The sequence below is a fragment of the Metopolophium dirhodum genome, chromosome 1, assembly GCF_019925205.1.
Source record: "Metopolophium dirhodum isolate CAU chromosome 1, ASM1992520v1, whole genome shotgun sequence".
NCBI lineage: Eukaryota > Metazoa > Arthropoda > Insecta > Hemiptera > Aphididae > Metopolophium > Metopolophium dirhodum.
This window is the reverse complement of record NC_083560.1, coordinates 80194669-80213525: the sequence shown is the minus strand read 5'-3', so window position 1 is coordinate 80213525 and position 18857 is coordinate 80194669. Positions and strand designations below refer to the sequence as shown.

Genomic DNA, 18857 nt, shown 5'->3' with positions numbered 1-18857 from the left:
AATTTATCAAGGCCTGCGACTTAGCATGCTCAGCAGTGGAAAAAGAGGATTTAACTATATACTGATGAAATTTATTAATACAAAATTATTTGATACCTGACGACAACCTCAATATTGTAATTGTAATAAGTCATATACCGCCGAACACAATATAACATATTGCAAAATATCCATTAACTCACAGTGAACGTGAAGTTTATGAATATTTTTGGCAGTTGCATTCAGCTTTTGTCGTGAGGGAAGTTCGATAGATTATCAATATATTTTGCTCATTTGAATGTGCCAATTATATCAATCAGGCATATTTTGAGTCAAATCTTATAAATTTAAGTTTCAAAGCGTTCAATGTTATATTCAAGGATATAAATGTGGTAAAAATGTATTGCCAAAGACGAAGGTGTTTGGCATGTCGAAAATACACCACTGTCTGTGACAATCGTAATTTATATGCTGAACCCGAAGAGGATTATGTAATTCAAGTGTTTCCAATAATCAATTACACCGACAATCTACTTCGAACATCAGTTCATACATAAGTGATATTTTCATATATTTTATTTTAATACGGATTTGAATTAATTGTTAAGAATGCCAACATTAACCACATTAAAAAAATTAACCGATTAAACACCACTGGGCAAAATTTAGTAGTGTAACGAACCCAATAATACACATGCTATATTATTGTGATCGTTTCGCCTTCGGCTACATTTGGCAACATAAAGATTAGATAAATATCAACACATAGAAATTCGACTAAATTAATCAAAGTCATATATCCGATTAGAAACCCTATGGGAATATAACGAGAGGGCAATGCGATCTTGAACTCGCATTACAATCGGTTCTACAACCTCGCCCTAATCATAAATCATAAATGTATGAATATAATATTTAGAAATTGCTTACGAAATATACATAGGTATATATATATATATATATATAATGCACAGTATCTAAATATTGACGGATGTCGTATAACATATATTGCAAACAGGAGGATACTAAATCTTACCGGATCACACAACTTGATTTGTAAAAAGAAACATAAAATAACTTACGCACATGATCCACGTACAGACGTCATAAATACAAAATGTACATTCGACTATGCCGTTCGGAACTATAGATACGAAAATTTAATTAAACATTTCACTTAGAAAAGCACCCTAAATTGCAAGTAATAGTTAAAAGCAAAAATACAAATATAAGGAATCAAATAAGGAAACTAGTAGTGATAAAAATAACGATACAACACTAGTTGAAGAAAAGGAACTACTAATTGATTTAAGTACCGAGGAGGGATACCAATATTCTGTCGATTTTAATAGGGAAAAATATTTGGAAGCTATATACGGGAAAAGGATTTATAGAATACAAGTATAAGACCGATAGTAGTAAGCGAAACTGAGTTAAGACAAATTGGAACCCGACTCAAAAGGGAATAGTACATACACAGTTAGAACCAGTCAGACGAATAAAAACATTAAAAATGCCTACTAAACTCCCTTTAGACAAAGTCACCGTCATGATTCCCACATGTACCGGAGAAAGAGACGTGTACCAATTTATCAAGGCCTGCGACTTAGCATGCTCAGCAGTGGAAAAAGAGGATTTAACTATATACTGATGAAATTTATTAATACAAAATTATTTGATACCTGACGACAACCTCAATATTGTAATTGTAATAAGTCATATACCGCCGATCACAATATAACATATTGCAAAATATCCATTAACTCACAGTGAACGTGAAGTTTATGAATATTTTTGGCAGTTGCATTCAGCTTTTGTCGTGAGGGAAGTTCGATAGATTATCAATATATTTTGCTCATTTGAATGTGCCAATTATATCAATCAGGCATATTTTGAGTCAAATCTTATAAATTTAAGTTTCAAAGCGTTCAATGTTATATTCAAGGATATAAATGTGGTAAAAATGTATTGCCAAAGACGAAGGTGTTTGGCATGTCGAAAATACACCACTGTCTGTGACAATCGTAATTTATATGCTGAACCCGAAGAGGATTATGTAATTCAAGTGTTTCCAATAATCAATTACACCGACAATCTACTTCGAACATCAGTTCATACATAAGTGATATTTTCATATATTTTATTTTAATACGGATTTGAATTAATTGTTAAGAATGCCAACATTAACCGCATTAAAAAAATTAACCGATTAAACACCACTGGGCAAAATTTAGTAGTGTAACGAACCCAATAATACACATGCTATATTATTGTGATCGTTTCGCCTTCGGCTACATTTGGCAACATAAAGATTAGATAAATATCAACACATAGAAATTCGACTAAATTAATCAAAGTCATATATCCGATTAGAAACCCTATGGGAATATAACGAGAGGGCAATGCGATCTTGAACTCGCATTACAATCGGTTCTACAACCTCGCCCTAATCATAAATCATAAATGTATGAATATAATATTTAGAAATTGCTTACGAAATATACATAGGTATATATATATATATATATATATATAATGCACAGTATCTAAATATTGACGGATGTCGTATAACATATATTGCAAACAGGAGGATACTAAATCTTACCGGATCACACAACTTGATTTGTAAAAAGAAACATAAAATAACTTACGCACATGATCCACGTACAGACGTCATAAATACAAAATGTACATTCGACTATGCCGTTCGGAACTATAGATACGAAAATTTAATTAAACATTTCACTTAGAAAAGCACCCTAAATTGCAAGTAATAAGAATTTATAATTATAGGAACCACTAATCTAAAATATGTTCAATTTCCTGCCGTGGGCGAAGCGCGTGACAATCCCACGAGATGACCATATAATATGGTTATCCAGAGTAAAAGTACGGACAGGGACTGAACCATCGAGGAGAGCGGATGGACAAGCGTTCATCAGACGAGCAACCGACGAGCTTAGGAACAGTCATCAGGAACTATATAGTCACATCTCGCTAGATTTAGTCGTATAATTGGACTTAGAATAATTTTTATATATCAACAACAGTTAAATAAATTAAATAAACGTAACTATATTGTTCTTAAAACTCAAGATCTACATTTTTACCTTCATCCTTCTATTCATTGACTGGGGCACGTTACAAATTGGCGCTTTGGACAGGGTGTCTCAATAGATACTTAGAAAAATAAATAAAATTTTTTTGAATTTTTGAAACATTTTTCTACGATCTAAAACCATTCAAGGAAGCAATTCTTCATCGAATCACCGTTGGGAGACTGTACACCTACCAACAACTCCGAGAAAGGACCCTATACAAAAATAATACAACAGTCAATACTAGAAGCAATGGAAGTGCCAGCGAGACAATCAACCGTCATACCAGCTCCGTTGTTGTGAGTATAAAGTTAAGTTTTGTCATTGTTCGTCTCCTATGGTATAGTGTGTGACCATAGTATATTACAAGTCATTAAATAATTTTACACTAGTATGTCAATTAAATTTAATTCTGTTTATTTTATTAAATTAAAAAATAATGACTATAAATTAATGAGTCAAAAAGATATAAGTAATAGTCTAACTGAAAGTGAACGATCGCTGACAGAAGTAGTTAAGGAAATTGAGATAACCGTATCGAATAAAGTAATAAATTCTGAAATAGTTAAAAGCAAAAATACAAATATAAGGAATCAAATAAGGAAACTAGTAGTGATAAAAATAACGATACAACACTAGTTGAAGAAAAGGAACTACTAATTGATTTAAGTACCGAGGAGGGATACCAATATTCTGTCGATTTTAATAGGGAAAAATATTTGGAAGCTATATACGGGAAAAGGATTTATAGAATACAAGTATAAGACCGATAGTAGTAAGCGAAACTGAGTTAAGACAAATTGGAACCCGACTCAAAAGGGAATAGTACATACACAGTTAGAACCAGTCAGACGAATAAAAACATTAAAAATGCCTACTAAACTCCCTTTAGACAAAGTCACCGTCATGATTCCCACATGTACCGGAGAAAGAGACGTGTACCAATTTATCAAGGCCTGCGACTTAGCATGCTCAGCAGTGGAAAAAGAGGATTTAACTATATACTGATGAAATTTATTAATACAAAATTATTTGATACCTGACGACAACCTCAATATTGTAATTGTAATAAGTCATATACCGCCGATCACAATATAACATATTGCAAAATATCCATTAACTCACAGTGAACGTGAAGTTTATGAATATTTTTGGCAGTTGCATTCAGCTTTTGTCGTGAGGGAAGTTCGATAGATTATCAATATATTTTGCTCATTTGAATGTGCCAATTATATCAATCAGGCATATTTTGAGTCAAATCTTATAAATTTAAGTTTCAAAGCGTTCAATGTTATATTCAAGGATATAAATGTGGTAAAAATGTATTGCCAAAGACGAAGGTGTTTGGCATGTCGAAAATACACCACTGTCTGTGACAATCGTAATTTATATGCTGAACCCGAAGAGGATTATGTAATTCAAGTGTTTCCAATAATCAATTACACCGACAATCTACTTCGAACATCAGTTCATACATAAGTGATATTTTCATATATTTTATTTTAATACGGATTTGAATTAATTGTTAAGAATGCCAACATTAACCACATTAAAAAAATTAACCGATTAAACACCACTGGGCAACATTTAGTAGTGTAACGAACCCAATAATACACATGCTATATTATTGTGATCGTTTCGCCTTCGGCTACATTTGGCAACATAAAGATTAGATAAATATCAACACATAGAAATTCGACTAAATTAATCAAAGTCATATATCCGATTAGAAACCCTATGGGAATATAACGAGAGGGCAATGCGATCTTGAACTCGCATTACAATCGGTTCTACAACCTCGCCCTAATCATAAATCATAAATGTATGAATATAATATTTAGAAATTGCTTACGAAATATACATAGGTATATATATATATATATATATATAATGCACAGTATCTAAATATTGACGGATGTCGTATAACATATATTGCAAACAGGAGGATACTAAATCTTACCGGATCACACAACTTGATTTGTAAAAAGAAACATAAAATAACTTACGCACATGATCCACGTACAGATGTCATAAATACAAAATGTACATTCGACTATGCCGTTCGGAACTATAGATACGAAAATTTAATTAAACATTTCACTTAGAAAAGCACCCTAAATTGCAAGTAATAAGAATTTATAATTATAGGAACCACTAATCTAAAATATGTTCAATTTCCTGCCGTGGGCGAAGCGCGTGACAATCCCACGAGATGACCATATAATATGGTTATCCAGAGTAAAAGTACGGACAGGGACTGAACCATCGAGGAGAGCGGATGGACAAGCGTTCATCAGACGAGCAACCGACGAGCTTAGGAACAGTCATCAGGAACTATATAGTCACATCTCGCTAGATTTAGTCGTATAATTGGACTTAGAATAATTTTTATATATCAACAACAGTTAAATAAATTAAATAAACGTAACTATATTGTTCTTAAAACTCAAGATCTACATTTTTACCTTCATCCTTCTATTCATTGACTGGGGCACGTTACAAATTGGCGCTTTGGACAGGGTGTCTCAATAGATACTTAGAAAAATAAATAAAATTTTTTTGAATTTTTGAAACATTTTTCTACGATCTAAAACCATTCAAGGAAGCAATTCTTCATCGAATCACCGTTGGGAGACTGTACACCTACCAACAACTCCGAGAAAGGACCCTATACAAAAATAATACAACAGTCAATACTAGAAGCAATGGAAGTGCCAGCGAGACAATCAACCGTCATACCAGCTCCGTTGTTGTGAGTATAAAGTTAAGTTTTGTCATTGTTCGTCTCCTATGGTATAGTGTGTGACCATAGTATATTACAAGTCATTAAATAATTTTACACTAGTATGTCAATTAAATTTAATTCTGTTTATTTTATTAAATTAAAAAATAATGACTATAAATTAATGAGTCAAAAAGATATAAGTAATAGTCTAACTGAAAGTGAACGATCGCTGACAGAAGTAGTTAAGGAAATTGAGATAACCGTATCGAATAAAGTAATAAATTCTGAAATAGTTAAAAGCAAAAATACAAATATAAGGAATCAAATAAGGAAACTAGTAGTGATAAAAATAACGATACAACACTAGTTGAAGAAAAGGAACTACTAATTGATTTAAGTACCGAGGAGGGATACCAATATTCTGTCGATTTTAATAGGGAAAAATATTTGGAAGCTATATACGGGAAAAGGATTTATAGAATACAAGTATAAGACCGATAGTAGTAAGCGAAACTGAGTTAAGACAAATTGGAACCCGACTCAAAAGGGAATAGTACATACACAGTTAGAACCAGTCAGACGAATAAAAACATTAAAAATGCCTACTAAACTCCCTTTAGACAAAGTCACCGTCATGATTCCCACATGTACCGGAGAAAGAGACGTGTACCAATTTATCAAGGCCTGCGACTTAGCATGCTCAGCAGTGGAAAAAGAGGATTTAACTATATACTGATGAAATTTATTAATACAAAATTATTTGATACCTGACGACAACCTCAATATTGTAATTGTAATAAGTCATATACCGCCGAACACAATATAACATATTGCAAAATATCCATTAACTCACAGTGAACGTGAAGTTTATGAATATTTTTGGCAGTTGCATTCAGCTTTTGTCGTGAGGGAAGTTCGATAGATTATCAATATATTTTGCTCATTTGAATGTGCCAATTATATCAATCAGGCATATTTTGAGTCAAATCTTATAAATTTAAGTTTCAAAGCGTTCAATGTTATATTCAAGGATATAAATGTGGTAAAAATGTATTGCCAAAGACGAAGGTGTTTGGCATGTCGAAAATACACCACTGTCTGTGACAATCGTAATTTATATGCTGAACCCGAAGAGGATTATGTAATTCAAGTGTTTCCAATAATCAATTACACCGACAATCTACTTCGAACATCAGTTCATACATAAGTGATATTTTCATATATTTTATTTTAATACGGATTTGAATTAATTGTTAAGAATGCCAACATTAACCACATTAAAAAAATTAACCGATTAAACACCACTGGGCAAAATTTAGTAGTGTAACGAACCCAATAATACACATGCTATATTATTGTGATCGTTTCGCCTTCGGCTACATTTGGCAACATAAAGATTAGATAAATATCAACACATAGAAATTCGACTAAATTAATCAAAGTCATATATCCGATTAGAAACCCTATGGGAATATAACGAGAGGGCAATGCGATCTTGAACTCGCATTACAATCGGTTCTACAACCTCGCCCTAATCATAAATCATAAATGTATGAATATAATATTTAGAAATTGCTTACGAAATATACATAGGTATATATATATATATATATATAATGCACAGTATCTAAATATTGACGGATGTCGTATAACATATATTGCAAACAGGAGGATACTAAATCTTACCGGATCACACAACTTGATTTGTAAAAAGAAACATAAAATAACTTACGCACATGATCCACGTACAGATGTCATAAATACAAAATGTACATTCGACTATGCCGTTCGGAACTATAGATACGAAAATTTAATTAAACATTTCACTTAGAAAAGCACCCTAAATTGCAAGTAATAAGAATTTATAATTATAGGAACCACTAATCTAAAATATGTTCAATTTCCTGCCGTGGGCGAAGCGCGTGACAATCCCACGAGATGACCATATAATATGGTTATCCAGAGTAAAAGTACGGACAGGGACTGAACCATCGAGGAGAGCGGATGGACAAGCGTTCATCAGACGAGCAACCGACGAGCTTAGGAACAGTCATCAGGAACTATATAGTCACATCTCGCTAGATTTAGTCGTATAATTGGACTTAGAATAATTTTTATATATCAACAACAGTTAAATAAATTAAATAAACGTAACTATATTATTCTTAAAACTCAAGATCTACATTTTTACCTTCATCCTTCTATTCATTGACTGGGGCACGTTACAACTGTTAGGAGTTTGATCACCTGCCAAACTTTGAGAAAGGACCCTGTACTAGAACGTAACAACTGCGAAGTCACTCAACAACTAAGAAATGGAAGTACCAGCAAAGCACTCAACAATCATACCCGCCGCATTGTAAGTGTTTAGTTAATTTTTTTTATTGTTGTTCGTCTCCTATGGTATTGTAGCGAGCTGTGACTTAATATCATATTACCAAAGAGGGAAACTAAATTATTGTATAATGAAACTACACCACTAGGAGGGCTCATGGTACAGAGTTTAACAAGTATCCAGGATAATGTGAAAAGGTTACCCGAGATCTATGAACACAGATATAATTTACGATTTATACGTATAAAATGTAATGGAGTGATTGACAGCGATAAGGTATACCGACAAGGACAGATTTCATTATCTGTGTATGTGGGAAAACATTGTTCAATAAATTTGCTAGAACAGGGATTCTGCATCCAAGTCTAGTGACTCCAAGAGAATTAGGTAGGCAATTAACCCAGATTAAATTAAATTTACCAGTCAATTTGAATTTACCCATGGGAACTAAAGCTAATGAAATATATGAGTTAAATAAAATAACTAAGATGGCCGTGTATTACAGTGGAAATCAGATAGTGTTCTTAATTAAAATACCATTGATAACAGAACTAGAACTAACATTATTCAAAATCATACCAATTCCACATAGATTCGACTATAAACATAGTGTAATATTAAAGCCAGAATTTCAGTATGTAGGAATAACTAAGAATAGAAGACAGTTTACAACCTTCACAGAAACACAATTGTTAAGCTGTATAGCTACCGAGATTTTTAATATATGTCCAGAATTCCAACCTATTCAACATGAATCTGTTAGACAACCATACGAAATTTCATTATTTAAGAATCCTGATGTGTTACCAAGCAACTGCGAGGCAGGAATCATAGTGATAGCAAAGAATATTTATCATAAGTTAAAATATGCAAATACATGGATTTACACCACTAACTATGATACTTTGACTATAACATGTCAAGGGGAACAAGAGCCACATATAGTGAAATTAATGATTCAAGGTTTAATCAACATAGGTCAAGAGTGTAGGGCTTTTGCTAGTGATATAGTTTTAAACCCCACGCGGGAAGTCAAATCCAAATATTACGTGAACTTTATACCTAAACTAGGGATAGGTAGTTTGAATATTAATATCCCAAAACTAAACACAATAGCAATTCCGAAATATGCTCAGGGTCATGATTTATTAAGGCTAGATAACGTTCACGAATTAACTCATTCCCTAAATGAGATACAAACAATGGTAGAAAAAGAAGAAGATAGGCAGGGCGGAAAAGCCGACCAAAATAAGAATTATTTGATATATGTCTTAATAGGATTACTATCATTTTCTTTAATATTAATTTTGTTGATATACGTATTGTACCTATACGCTAGGACTCTAAAAAGAAATAATAATACTATGAGGGTAAGAACAATTAAAGAACCACTTAGTGAGGGTAAGTTTTACAAACAAACAATTTATGAACCAATGAGGAAAAAATTATCATACAACGAGCATGGACCTATAGTAAACCGTAAGTTGTATGAGAGTAAAGAGGAATTACAAGAAACCTCGTTTTTGGATACTAATGACAGGAATATAGGTAACAATAATACTAATGCTAGTGATTTACCAGCAATAATAAGTAATTAAGAAAAAAAAAATATTTGAATTAATATAAATTAAATGTAATGTAAATATTATAGTATAAGTAAGTAACTAATTATTATATTTGTATATAGAGGAAACACCCATAAGTTCGTTATAATGGACTTCGAGTTTACTAACATTCATAGAACGAGTAAGGTCCTTATATCTGGAGCGATATCGAACAGTTTGGACCGGTTTAAGATAAGGAAGCTCGAAGGACGACCATTATATCTACCAGAAAACGGAGAAGTAAGACCGATGAAGGATCGAGAGGTACTAGTGGCGCAAAAGGCATTAGCACGGATTTTCAAGGCGAAAACAGAACTCAGGGACATCTGTCTAGACCAACTGAATAAGAGTCTTAGAGCACCAGTAAATAGTTTAACTACGACCTATATAAAAAACTATATACTACGTGACAATAAGATCAATGTGATTGTGGTGTTTGGAGGTAGTTCCGACAGAGAAATTTTAAAGAGATTAGGAATTAATTTTCCATTATTAGATATGCGTTGTTACGATAAATATTTAAACCGACAATTTTATTTACAGTTAGAGGACGTATCAAACAAAAGAATAATTTTTGAAACAGAAGTAGGGTATTATGACAAATCGGGAAGGATATTAAATCTTACCGAGTCACACAATTTAATATGTAAAAAGAAACACAAAATAACTTATGCCCATGATCCGCGCACAGACGTCATATACACAAAATGTATATTTGACTATGCAGTCAGGAACTACAGATACGAAAATTTGATTAAACATTTCAATTAAAAAAAAAAAAACATATTTACAAATAATACAATTTATAATTATAGGAACCACTAATCTAAAATGGATAGGAACGAACAACTATTGCAGGAAATAAACATAAATATAGCAATTCAAAAGCACACTAATACAGAACTCGGAGAATGGTATAATTTTACGGAATGTTTTGATCATCATATAATTTCAGCTAATAATACAATATTAGTACCTTACGAAAATGGGGAAATTTTAGAGATAATTAAGTGTGTAAAACGTTTCATGACAGATATGATTGTAGAAAGAGATTTGGCAAATCCAATTTGTTTGGATTTGGCCAGATATATTAATATTGTACCTAGTGCAAAAGATTTACTATTTTACGAAAGATAATTAATACTATAATATAATCCAATATAAACAAATTAAAATATATACTGGTCTATGACACCATTGGAGATTTTAAATACTAAATAATTATATATTGTAATCAAAGATATTTTTATGTATAATAACGTAAATTAAAATATTATATTGAAATTGTATAACTATTGTAAAATTTTTAATCATCATTTTATCATTTTATCATTTTTAATCATATTACTAATAACAATTTTATTGTATTTAAGTTATATATCATGTTAACTAACAAAAATATAATTGTGTCAATCTAATCAATTGTAATACTCTAATCGAGTAATCAAAAAAATAATAATAATAAAATGTGTAACTAATAATTATTATCATGTAAATTGTCATAATAAGACAATAATTTAACCATTTATCTATGTACTAAATGTACTGAATGTACTGAATTACCTATGTAAAAACATTGTAAACATTATCTATGTAAAATGTATTATCTATGTAAAACATTCAAATTTTAAAGCTTTTTGTAGTTCTACAAATTGTAGCCCTACAAAAACCTTTGAAAGGGCGGTGAGGTGTAGCGAGCTGTGACTTAATATCATATTACCCAATATATAACACTTATTTAGGCAGTGTAAAAGTGTATATATAATCATAAATTATAGTACGCGCCGCGTAACATTAATAGTAATAGTAATAGCGTCCGCGCTGCGTGTGTAGTAGTACAGCGAATATCGAGCGCGTGACCCTGGACGGCGTGCGTCAATATAATATATATGATTACGTATATAAATAACTCGTGTAAAATGACCGTATAGATCTGTGTGGTTTTGTGGAATAAAACAAACACCACAAATGCGCAACAACAACACATATATATTCATCCGGCCGTGTGCAAGCGTGTGACAATCCCACGGTAGGCCTAACCGCAAGATGACTATGTATGGTCAATGGTCATCCAGAGTAAGTAGGAACAGGGACAGAACTATCGAGGAGAGCTGATGGACAAGCGTTCATCAGACGAACAACCAACGAGCTTAGGAGCAGTCATCAGTAACTAATGTCACATCTCGCTAGCTTCATTCATATTTTTGGACTTAGAGTAATTTTGTTATAATCAGTCACAGTTAAATAAGTTAAATAAATCAAACATATTATACTAAACACTCGAGATTTACATTTATTCCATCATCCTTCAATCCTATTGACTGGGGCACGTTACAGTATAGTATATGACCATAGTATATATTTCATATAATTATTATATGTGAGTAATAATAAATACAACTTATACAATTCTCTTCGTGGTACATTTAAAAACATCTTCATCTATTCGACTGTGCTTGTGGCACGTTACAATATTAATGTATTGAAAAATTAACTAAACTGTAAAACACATATCAATGTAATGAAATATTATTAACATTGTAAACACATATCAACTAAATTGTAACCATGTAAATTATGTCATAAAATTAACTAAATTGTAAACACATTGCATAAACTTGTAAATGCGATGGTGTACTTAAAAAGGTTTCTGTCACTTAAGGACATAAATCATTTTTCTAAGGGGGGGAGGTGCAACGTACAGACCCCTCTCCTTCACCCCTACACATAGTTATAATGCGCAATATATAATATACTATATATTAGCACATAGATAGTCAGGATATTTCAGCGTTACGACTAGACTGTAGCGAGCTGTGACTATACCTATATAAATAATAACATAATGTGTACGTATTCACAAAAATATAGTATACGCGCCGCGTAATATAAAATATATAAGCTCGCCTAACAATGATAATAATAAAAATGGTAACACCATTGATTATAAATACTATAAATCACTCACTGGCCCGTATTTACGCGACGCGAAATATACAGTGCGTATACAGTGAGAATAGTAGCGCGAATACACCGCGTATACAGCGCGTATATAATAAAAGTATAGCGCGTGACCATGAACGTCAATAAATATATGACTACTTATATAAATAACTCTTAGTATATAGCCGTGCAGGGATTGTGTGGTTATGTAAAATAACACCACATCACAATAATAATAAATATATGCAAGGGACATCCGGCGGTGGAAGAATGTGTGGGATTCTCACTCTCAGTCTACAACCGCGAGATGACAGTGTACGGTCGTGCTAAAAGTTATAAGTTCAAAGTTCCGACGGGAGCACGGGACTGACCCGACGAGAGAGGCTAATACTATCCATCATCTCAACTCGAGACGTGTTGGGAAAGTTACAGCATTGTAATAAATTTGTATTGCAATAAGCATTGCATAAACTATGTTTTTATGCACACCAGTCTCAAATTATCTAACCGGAAGATCATTATCCGTCTTATAAAACGTATAGAAATTACTTGCGATCTACTAAGTCATTTGATACATATACACTTCATAGCTTGGCATTTCTTGCTATTGAATTCATCAATAACAAATAAATTAGATTTTAATAAAACGGTTAAATCATTTGCAAAGCCAGAGACAGACGGGAAGAAACAATTTGTAACTATATATTTAAGTTTTGTTATTAAAGTTTTACATTAAAGAATAGATAAATATGTTGTACTGTAATTATATTATGATTATTAAATTAATAAAGATTAGATATGTATAAATGTATAATTATGGACTTTTATAATAGGAGATAATATACCTATATATGTATAATACATTTATTTATTTAATATTTATTATATTATATTATTCTATTATATGTAACAACTAACAAGACGTACATGTAAGTACTGAATATATTAGGTAGGTATTTTGTAGGTGTTTGTATACGTTGTGCGAACGGTTTTTTAGAATTTTATAATATTCAACGTCATGTACAATAAGTAACAATAAATGTTACAACATGTTAAAAGCTGTTTTCCGTTCATAATTTACAGTAGTAAACCTTAAAATAATTGGTTGTTCTGAAATCTGCAGACTGTATTCAGACTTTAGATAAATACCAAACTTCAATATTTTACACTACCATGGAACATATTATATAAAATAAAATAAAATATACTATTGTAGTATGGTCACGTAGTACTATATTATATGAGACAGATCAAACTTATCCGCGGCGTAGCCAGGATTATGAAATGGGAGGGGGTTAAGTATAAATTAAACAAAATTTTTTACAGTTTTCGTCTATAAATAATACATTTATTAGGGGTGGAATGTCAAGGGGGGGGGGGGTAAACACCCAAAGCCCTCCCTGGCTACGCTACTGGAAATTATTATAACAGTACAAATTATATATAAACACCCAAACCAAGAAGTTAAAATTTGTTCTTTCCATTTTCTGTAGTAGAATAGGCTGATGTAATTGACTGAGTTGGTTACCTGGATCCTTGTCCTCAGAGTCGTTGAAATAGACGTACTGCAGTTGGTCTTTTTCAATAGAGGTGTGGGATAAAACTACCTCCATTGAATCTTAGAAGTTGTAATCCAGAAGTAAATTGTTGAAACATTTTTAAAATGTTTCGTTTTAGTAAGTGGACTTTGTCCTCGGCTCCAGTTGTAACAAGCCCCGATCAGAACCAGTCGCTGAATGGAATTAAGATGTTGAATAAAGTTCAAAGTATAGTGGTAATAAAGTGTTTAATATTTATTTAACAAAAATATCGTAATTGTTCAAGAGCAAAAATAAACTAAGTCCAAATGACTATAAAATGTAGTAGCGAGTAAGATGATGTATATTATAATTTCAAGCTCTGTAGACCAGGGTCGGACTAAACGCCTCGACCCAGCGGCCCGTCTGCCTGTACTGCTTAGCTCCCGCGGCTCTCGTCTACAGGCTTACAGAGAACGCCCGCCGTCCCCACCATTTATATGGGTATGCTCGTACATGTTCACACACTACTGCAGCCTACTGGTGCGATCCCATGCTATTTTAATATTATAGATATAAGACGTGCCGACACGTGTCGGATGTCCCCTGCATGCGTGTGTCGTGTGTAGATACATAATATTATGTTCGAAAAATAAGTCACTCAAACACACAATATGGCGAGCCGATCGTAGTGGGTATTTTGGCCACGCTCAAAGGAAATCGTGAGCATATTCTGTGTGCCCGCCTGGACTGTTAAATTTGTTTTCAGCTGTGCGTACAAATATTTTCGTTTTTATTAGGTTATGATTTTGGATTCAAAGTATGTCATGATATGCATAGGTGCAATTAGTTTGGAACAGTGCATCAGTGTTATAAATAAACCCGATAAATAGTCGGTAAATAAAACAAAATTACCATGAAGACTGTAGGTTAACCATAGAGCGTGGGTTTATTTTTAGTGACTGCAGTGTAGTAAGTGATTGAAAAAATTGTATTCACCTCTGGGTTACATGTTTTAGATGTTTGTGATAGAGTTATCCAAACATTCATGAACTCTTGAAAATATTTTGTACTTTGCCTGTATCAACTTCTACACCTGAACGATGTTTTTCAAGTTTTTATTAAGTCTTACCTAATAAATTGTATGGCAAAAGTAAATAAATATCAATTTTCCTATCTAATATTGAATAATAACTACCTATAAATTAAGTAGTAATTATTATATACTTTATTTATTAGAACCGACTTAATGTGTTGGCTTTAATGACATGTCACCTGTCAATACAATAATCATACCAGATGAGGTTATCGATGAACCAAGCATCCAAAAAAGTAGAAAACGGGATTACTTATAACTATTTTTTTTGTTTATCGTATTAAACACGGAATTGGCATTAGTATGAATTTATAATAATAAATGCTATTAGGTACTATACAATTTGTGTTAATTCTTATTTCGTCTTGATCCACACTAACCTCAACACGTTAGGAGATTTTAAAAATGTATATTATGCACGTATTTATGGGTGTACCTAATATTATATATTTCATCCCCCCCCCTAGCAAAATTTCTAAATACGCCACTAATGGTTATATAATACTCGGAAAGAGGTATCTGAAGATATTATGTTGTTCGTATGATAAAACTATTATGTTTTGCACGAATTTAGTGTTGAATAGTGAATTTTACTGAAAAAAAATATTATTTCTAACTGTTGAAAACCGTAATAACTTGTACTGTTCTACAAGACATTAAATAATTGTGTGATATAATAAGACACATGATATTTATAACTTCTTTATTTAATTAAAAAATGTCTATTAAAGTTAGGTAATAGGTAGGTACTAGTTATGTTAAACAAACGTTTTCAATAATCTGTTTTTATTAATAATCAATTTCTATACCTAAATATTTAACAGTGCGTACTTGTTCTAAAATTATGCAATTATTACAAATACCATAACAGTATCTTGAGTGAAGACACAGTTTATGATCTGAGTTAGGAAGTATCGGCTCATTAATAAAATAGTTAATAGATATATTTTGATTTAGTAATATTTAACTCTATTAAATTATTGTCAAACCACTCCTTCGCTTCTTTTATGACAATTAGCGGTTTTATACAGAGGATTTATATTTTTATTGGATAATAATATCACGGTGTCATCAGCATAACTAATAACTTTAGCTTTTATCTGCAGATCAAATAAACCATTGATATATATATATATATATATAAATATGTATACAACGAATAAAATAGGGCCAAGAACGGTTCCCTGCGGACCACCGTGTTTGACTTACCTAGTGTTATAAAATAATATTAAAATTATACAAAATAAATATAGATTTAAATAAGAAATTTAAAAAATATAATTAAAAAAAAAGGTGGATAAGTGGATGTCGCTCTGCTGTACGGTAGGTTACAAGTGGGTCACTGTAATGGATGGTGTTAAATTTGAATTCAATGATATAATATCATTGTATAAGAAAAACGATTCTGAGCGAAAACGGTCAGTCACCCTATGATATTACCAAGTATATTTGATGATATTATTGTGAATAAAGTAATTTATATATAACCTATTAACGTGGAGCCTTGTTTTAAATTTTCAATCCTTAGCCATAAAAGTTAAACATTTTATAAATTTTTAACCACAAAATAATTAATAAATTATAAATTTGATAAATGTTGTCAAAATTTGAACTTTAAATGCTTATAAAAAAAAATTGTGCAAATGTATTTTTAATATTTTTCAACTGCTATTAAAACGATATATCAGGAGTCTAATATTAAATTTTCACGCTTTTTTACCCAACAAATAAAAATTTATTGATATTTATAGAAAAAAAAACTAAAAAAATTGAAAACTGACAATGTCCGTAAACAGCTCAAATAGAGTCAAAATATTTTCAAAATTGTATGGTGTATAGAAAATGCTAATATAAACATTCAGTGAAATTTTCAAGTATCTACAGTCATTCGTTTTTTAATTACAATAAAATAAAAAAATCGTTACATGAGAAATCGAGTAAATATCAAATGTTGTAAAAATATAAATTTCAGACGCTCATAAAAATTTAATTCAAGTTTCTTCTAGACATTTTTTTTTTGATAAAGGTAGACAAACTTATGAGTAATCTTATATTACATTTTCAAATCTTAGATTTAAAAAGAAAAATTTTTATGAATTCTCATCAAAATAATTTGCTATTTTTCGTGATTTTTCCGTATTTTGTCAAAATTTGAACTTTAAATGCTTATAATTAAAAACTGTGACTAAGGATTTTGAATTTTTTTCATCTGCCTTTGAAACAATAAACTAGGAGCCTTCTATTAAATTTTCAAGCTTTTTCACTCAATAGATAAAATTTTATTGATATTTATAGAAAAAAAAACTAAAAAAATTGAAAACTGACAATGGCTGTAAACAGCTCAAAAAGAGTCAAAATATTTGGAAAATTTTATGGTGTATAGAAAATGCTAATATAAACAACCAGTGAAAATTTCATGCATCTACGGTCATTTGTTTTAGAGTTACACCAATAACCAAAATCGATTTTGTTAAAAATCGATTTTGCGTAAAAATTCCCGTTTTTCCTTAATTTTTCTTTTGTTTTTCACATCGCTTTTGAAAACTACTGGGAAATTAAAATTTTGACCTCCCCAATGCACCAACGATATTCACTTTCCCATCGAACAAGATACTGAAGTCGAAAATCGAAGCATTATTTCGACTACTTATCGTGTACACAGACACAAAAATAAAAAAAAAATAAAAAAAAAAATAAAAAAAATAAAAAAAAAAACACACATCATTGTAAAATCAATACATTCATCGTTTCACTCAGAATCTAAAAATTATAAATATTTTATATTATATTTATATTGTTATCATCGGAGTTATTATTAATACGGTAACCTGTAAGTTAAAGTACCTAATATTATTATATTATATTATCATATTTGTATTTTATATCTATGTACCTAATAATATACTTTAGAAGTTTAAAGTACCCACAAATTATATTTTTTAATTAAAACACAAAACTAAAATCGTTATTCTTTGTATAAATATTTAATTTCGACCAAAATTTAACTTAAAATAACTATAAAAAAACAATTTTTTAATTTTTGGTTACAGAATAAACTACTTACGTGGAACCTTGTATTACATTTTGTTAAATGTTAAAATAAATAATAAATAATATTAAAAAGGTGGGTAAGTGGATGTCGCTCTGCTGTACAGTAGGTTACAAGTGGGTCACTGTAATGGATAGTGTTAAATTTGAATTCAATGATATAATATCATTGTATAAGAAAAACGATTCTGAGCGAAAATGGTCAGTTAGCCTATGACAGCGGTTCTTAACCTGGGGTACGTTGCATGATCACAAGGGGTACGCGAAAAAAAATTGAGTAATGGCAGAAAAAGTGTAATTTAATGTAACTGAAATAGTTTGCTATTAACGAAATATTTAATAATTGTGTACTGATCAGGGGCGGATCCAGAGACTTGATTAAGGGGGGGCCAAGTCATAATTTTCAAAAAAAAAAAAACAAAAATTTTACAACACAAATTTCAGTCTACTATTTTTAGAATTTGCAAAAATATTAATTATACGATCTATTTCATTTATAACATCTACATTGT

At 31.1% G+C, this 18857-nt stretch overlaps 1 protein-coding gene across 1 annotated transcript in view; it reads right to left on the bottom strand.

Moving 5' to 3' along the window:
* Positions 1 to 14622, bottom strand: part of LOC132936204 (neuronal membrane glycoprotein M6-a-like) — a 48899-nt gene extending 34277 nt beyond the window's left edge. The window contains exon 1 of the mRNA XM_061002895.1: positions 14213 to 14622. Coding sequence (XP_060858878.1) covers positions 14213 to 14297 — 85 coding nt within the window. The 5' untranslated portion in view covers positions 14298 to 14622. The remainder of the gene's footprint in view (positions 1 to 14212) is intronic.
* Between the last annotated feature and the right edge of the window lie 4235 nt (positions 14623 to 18857).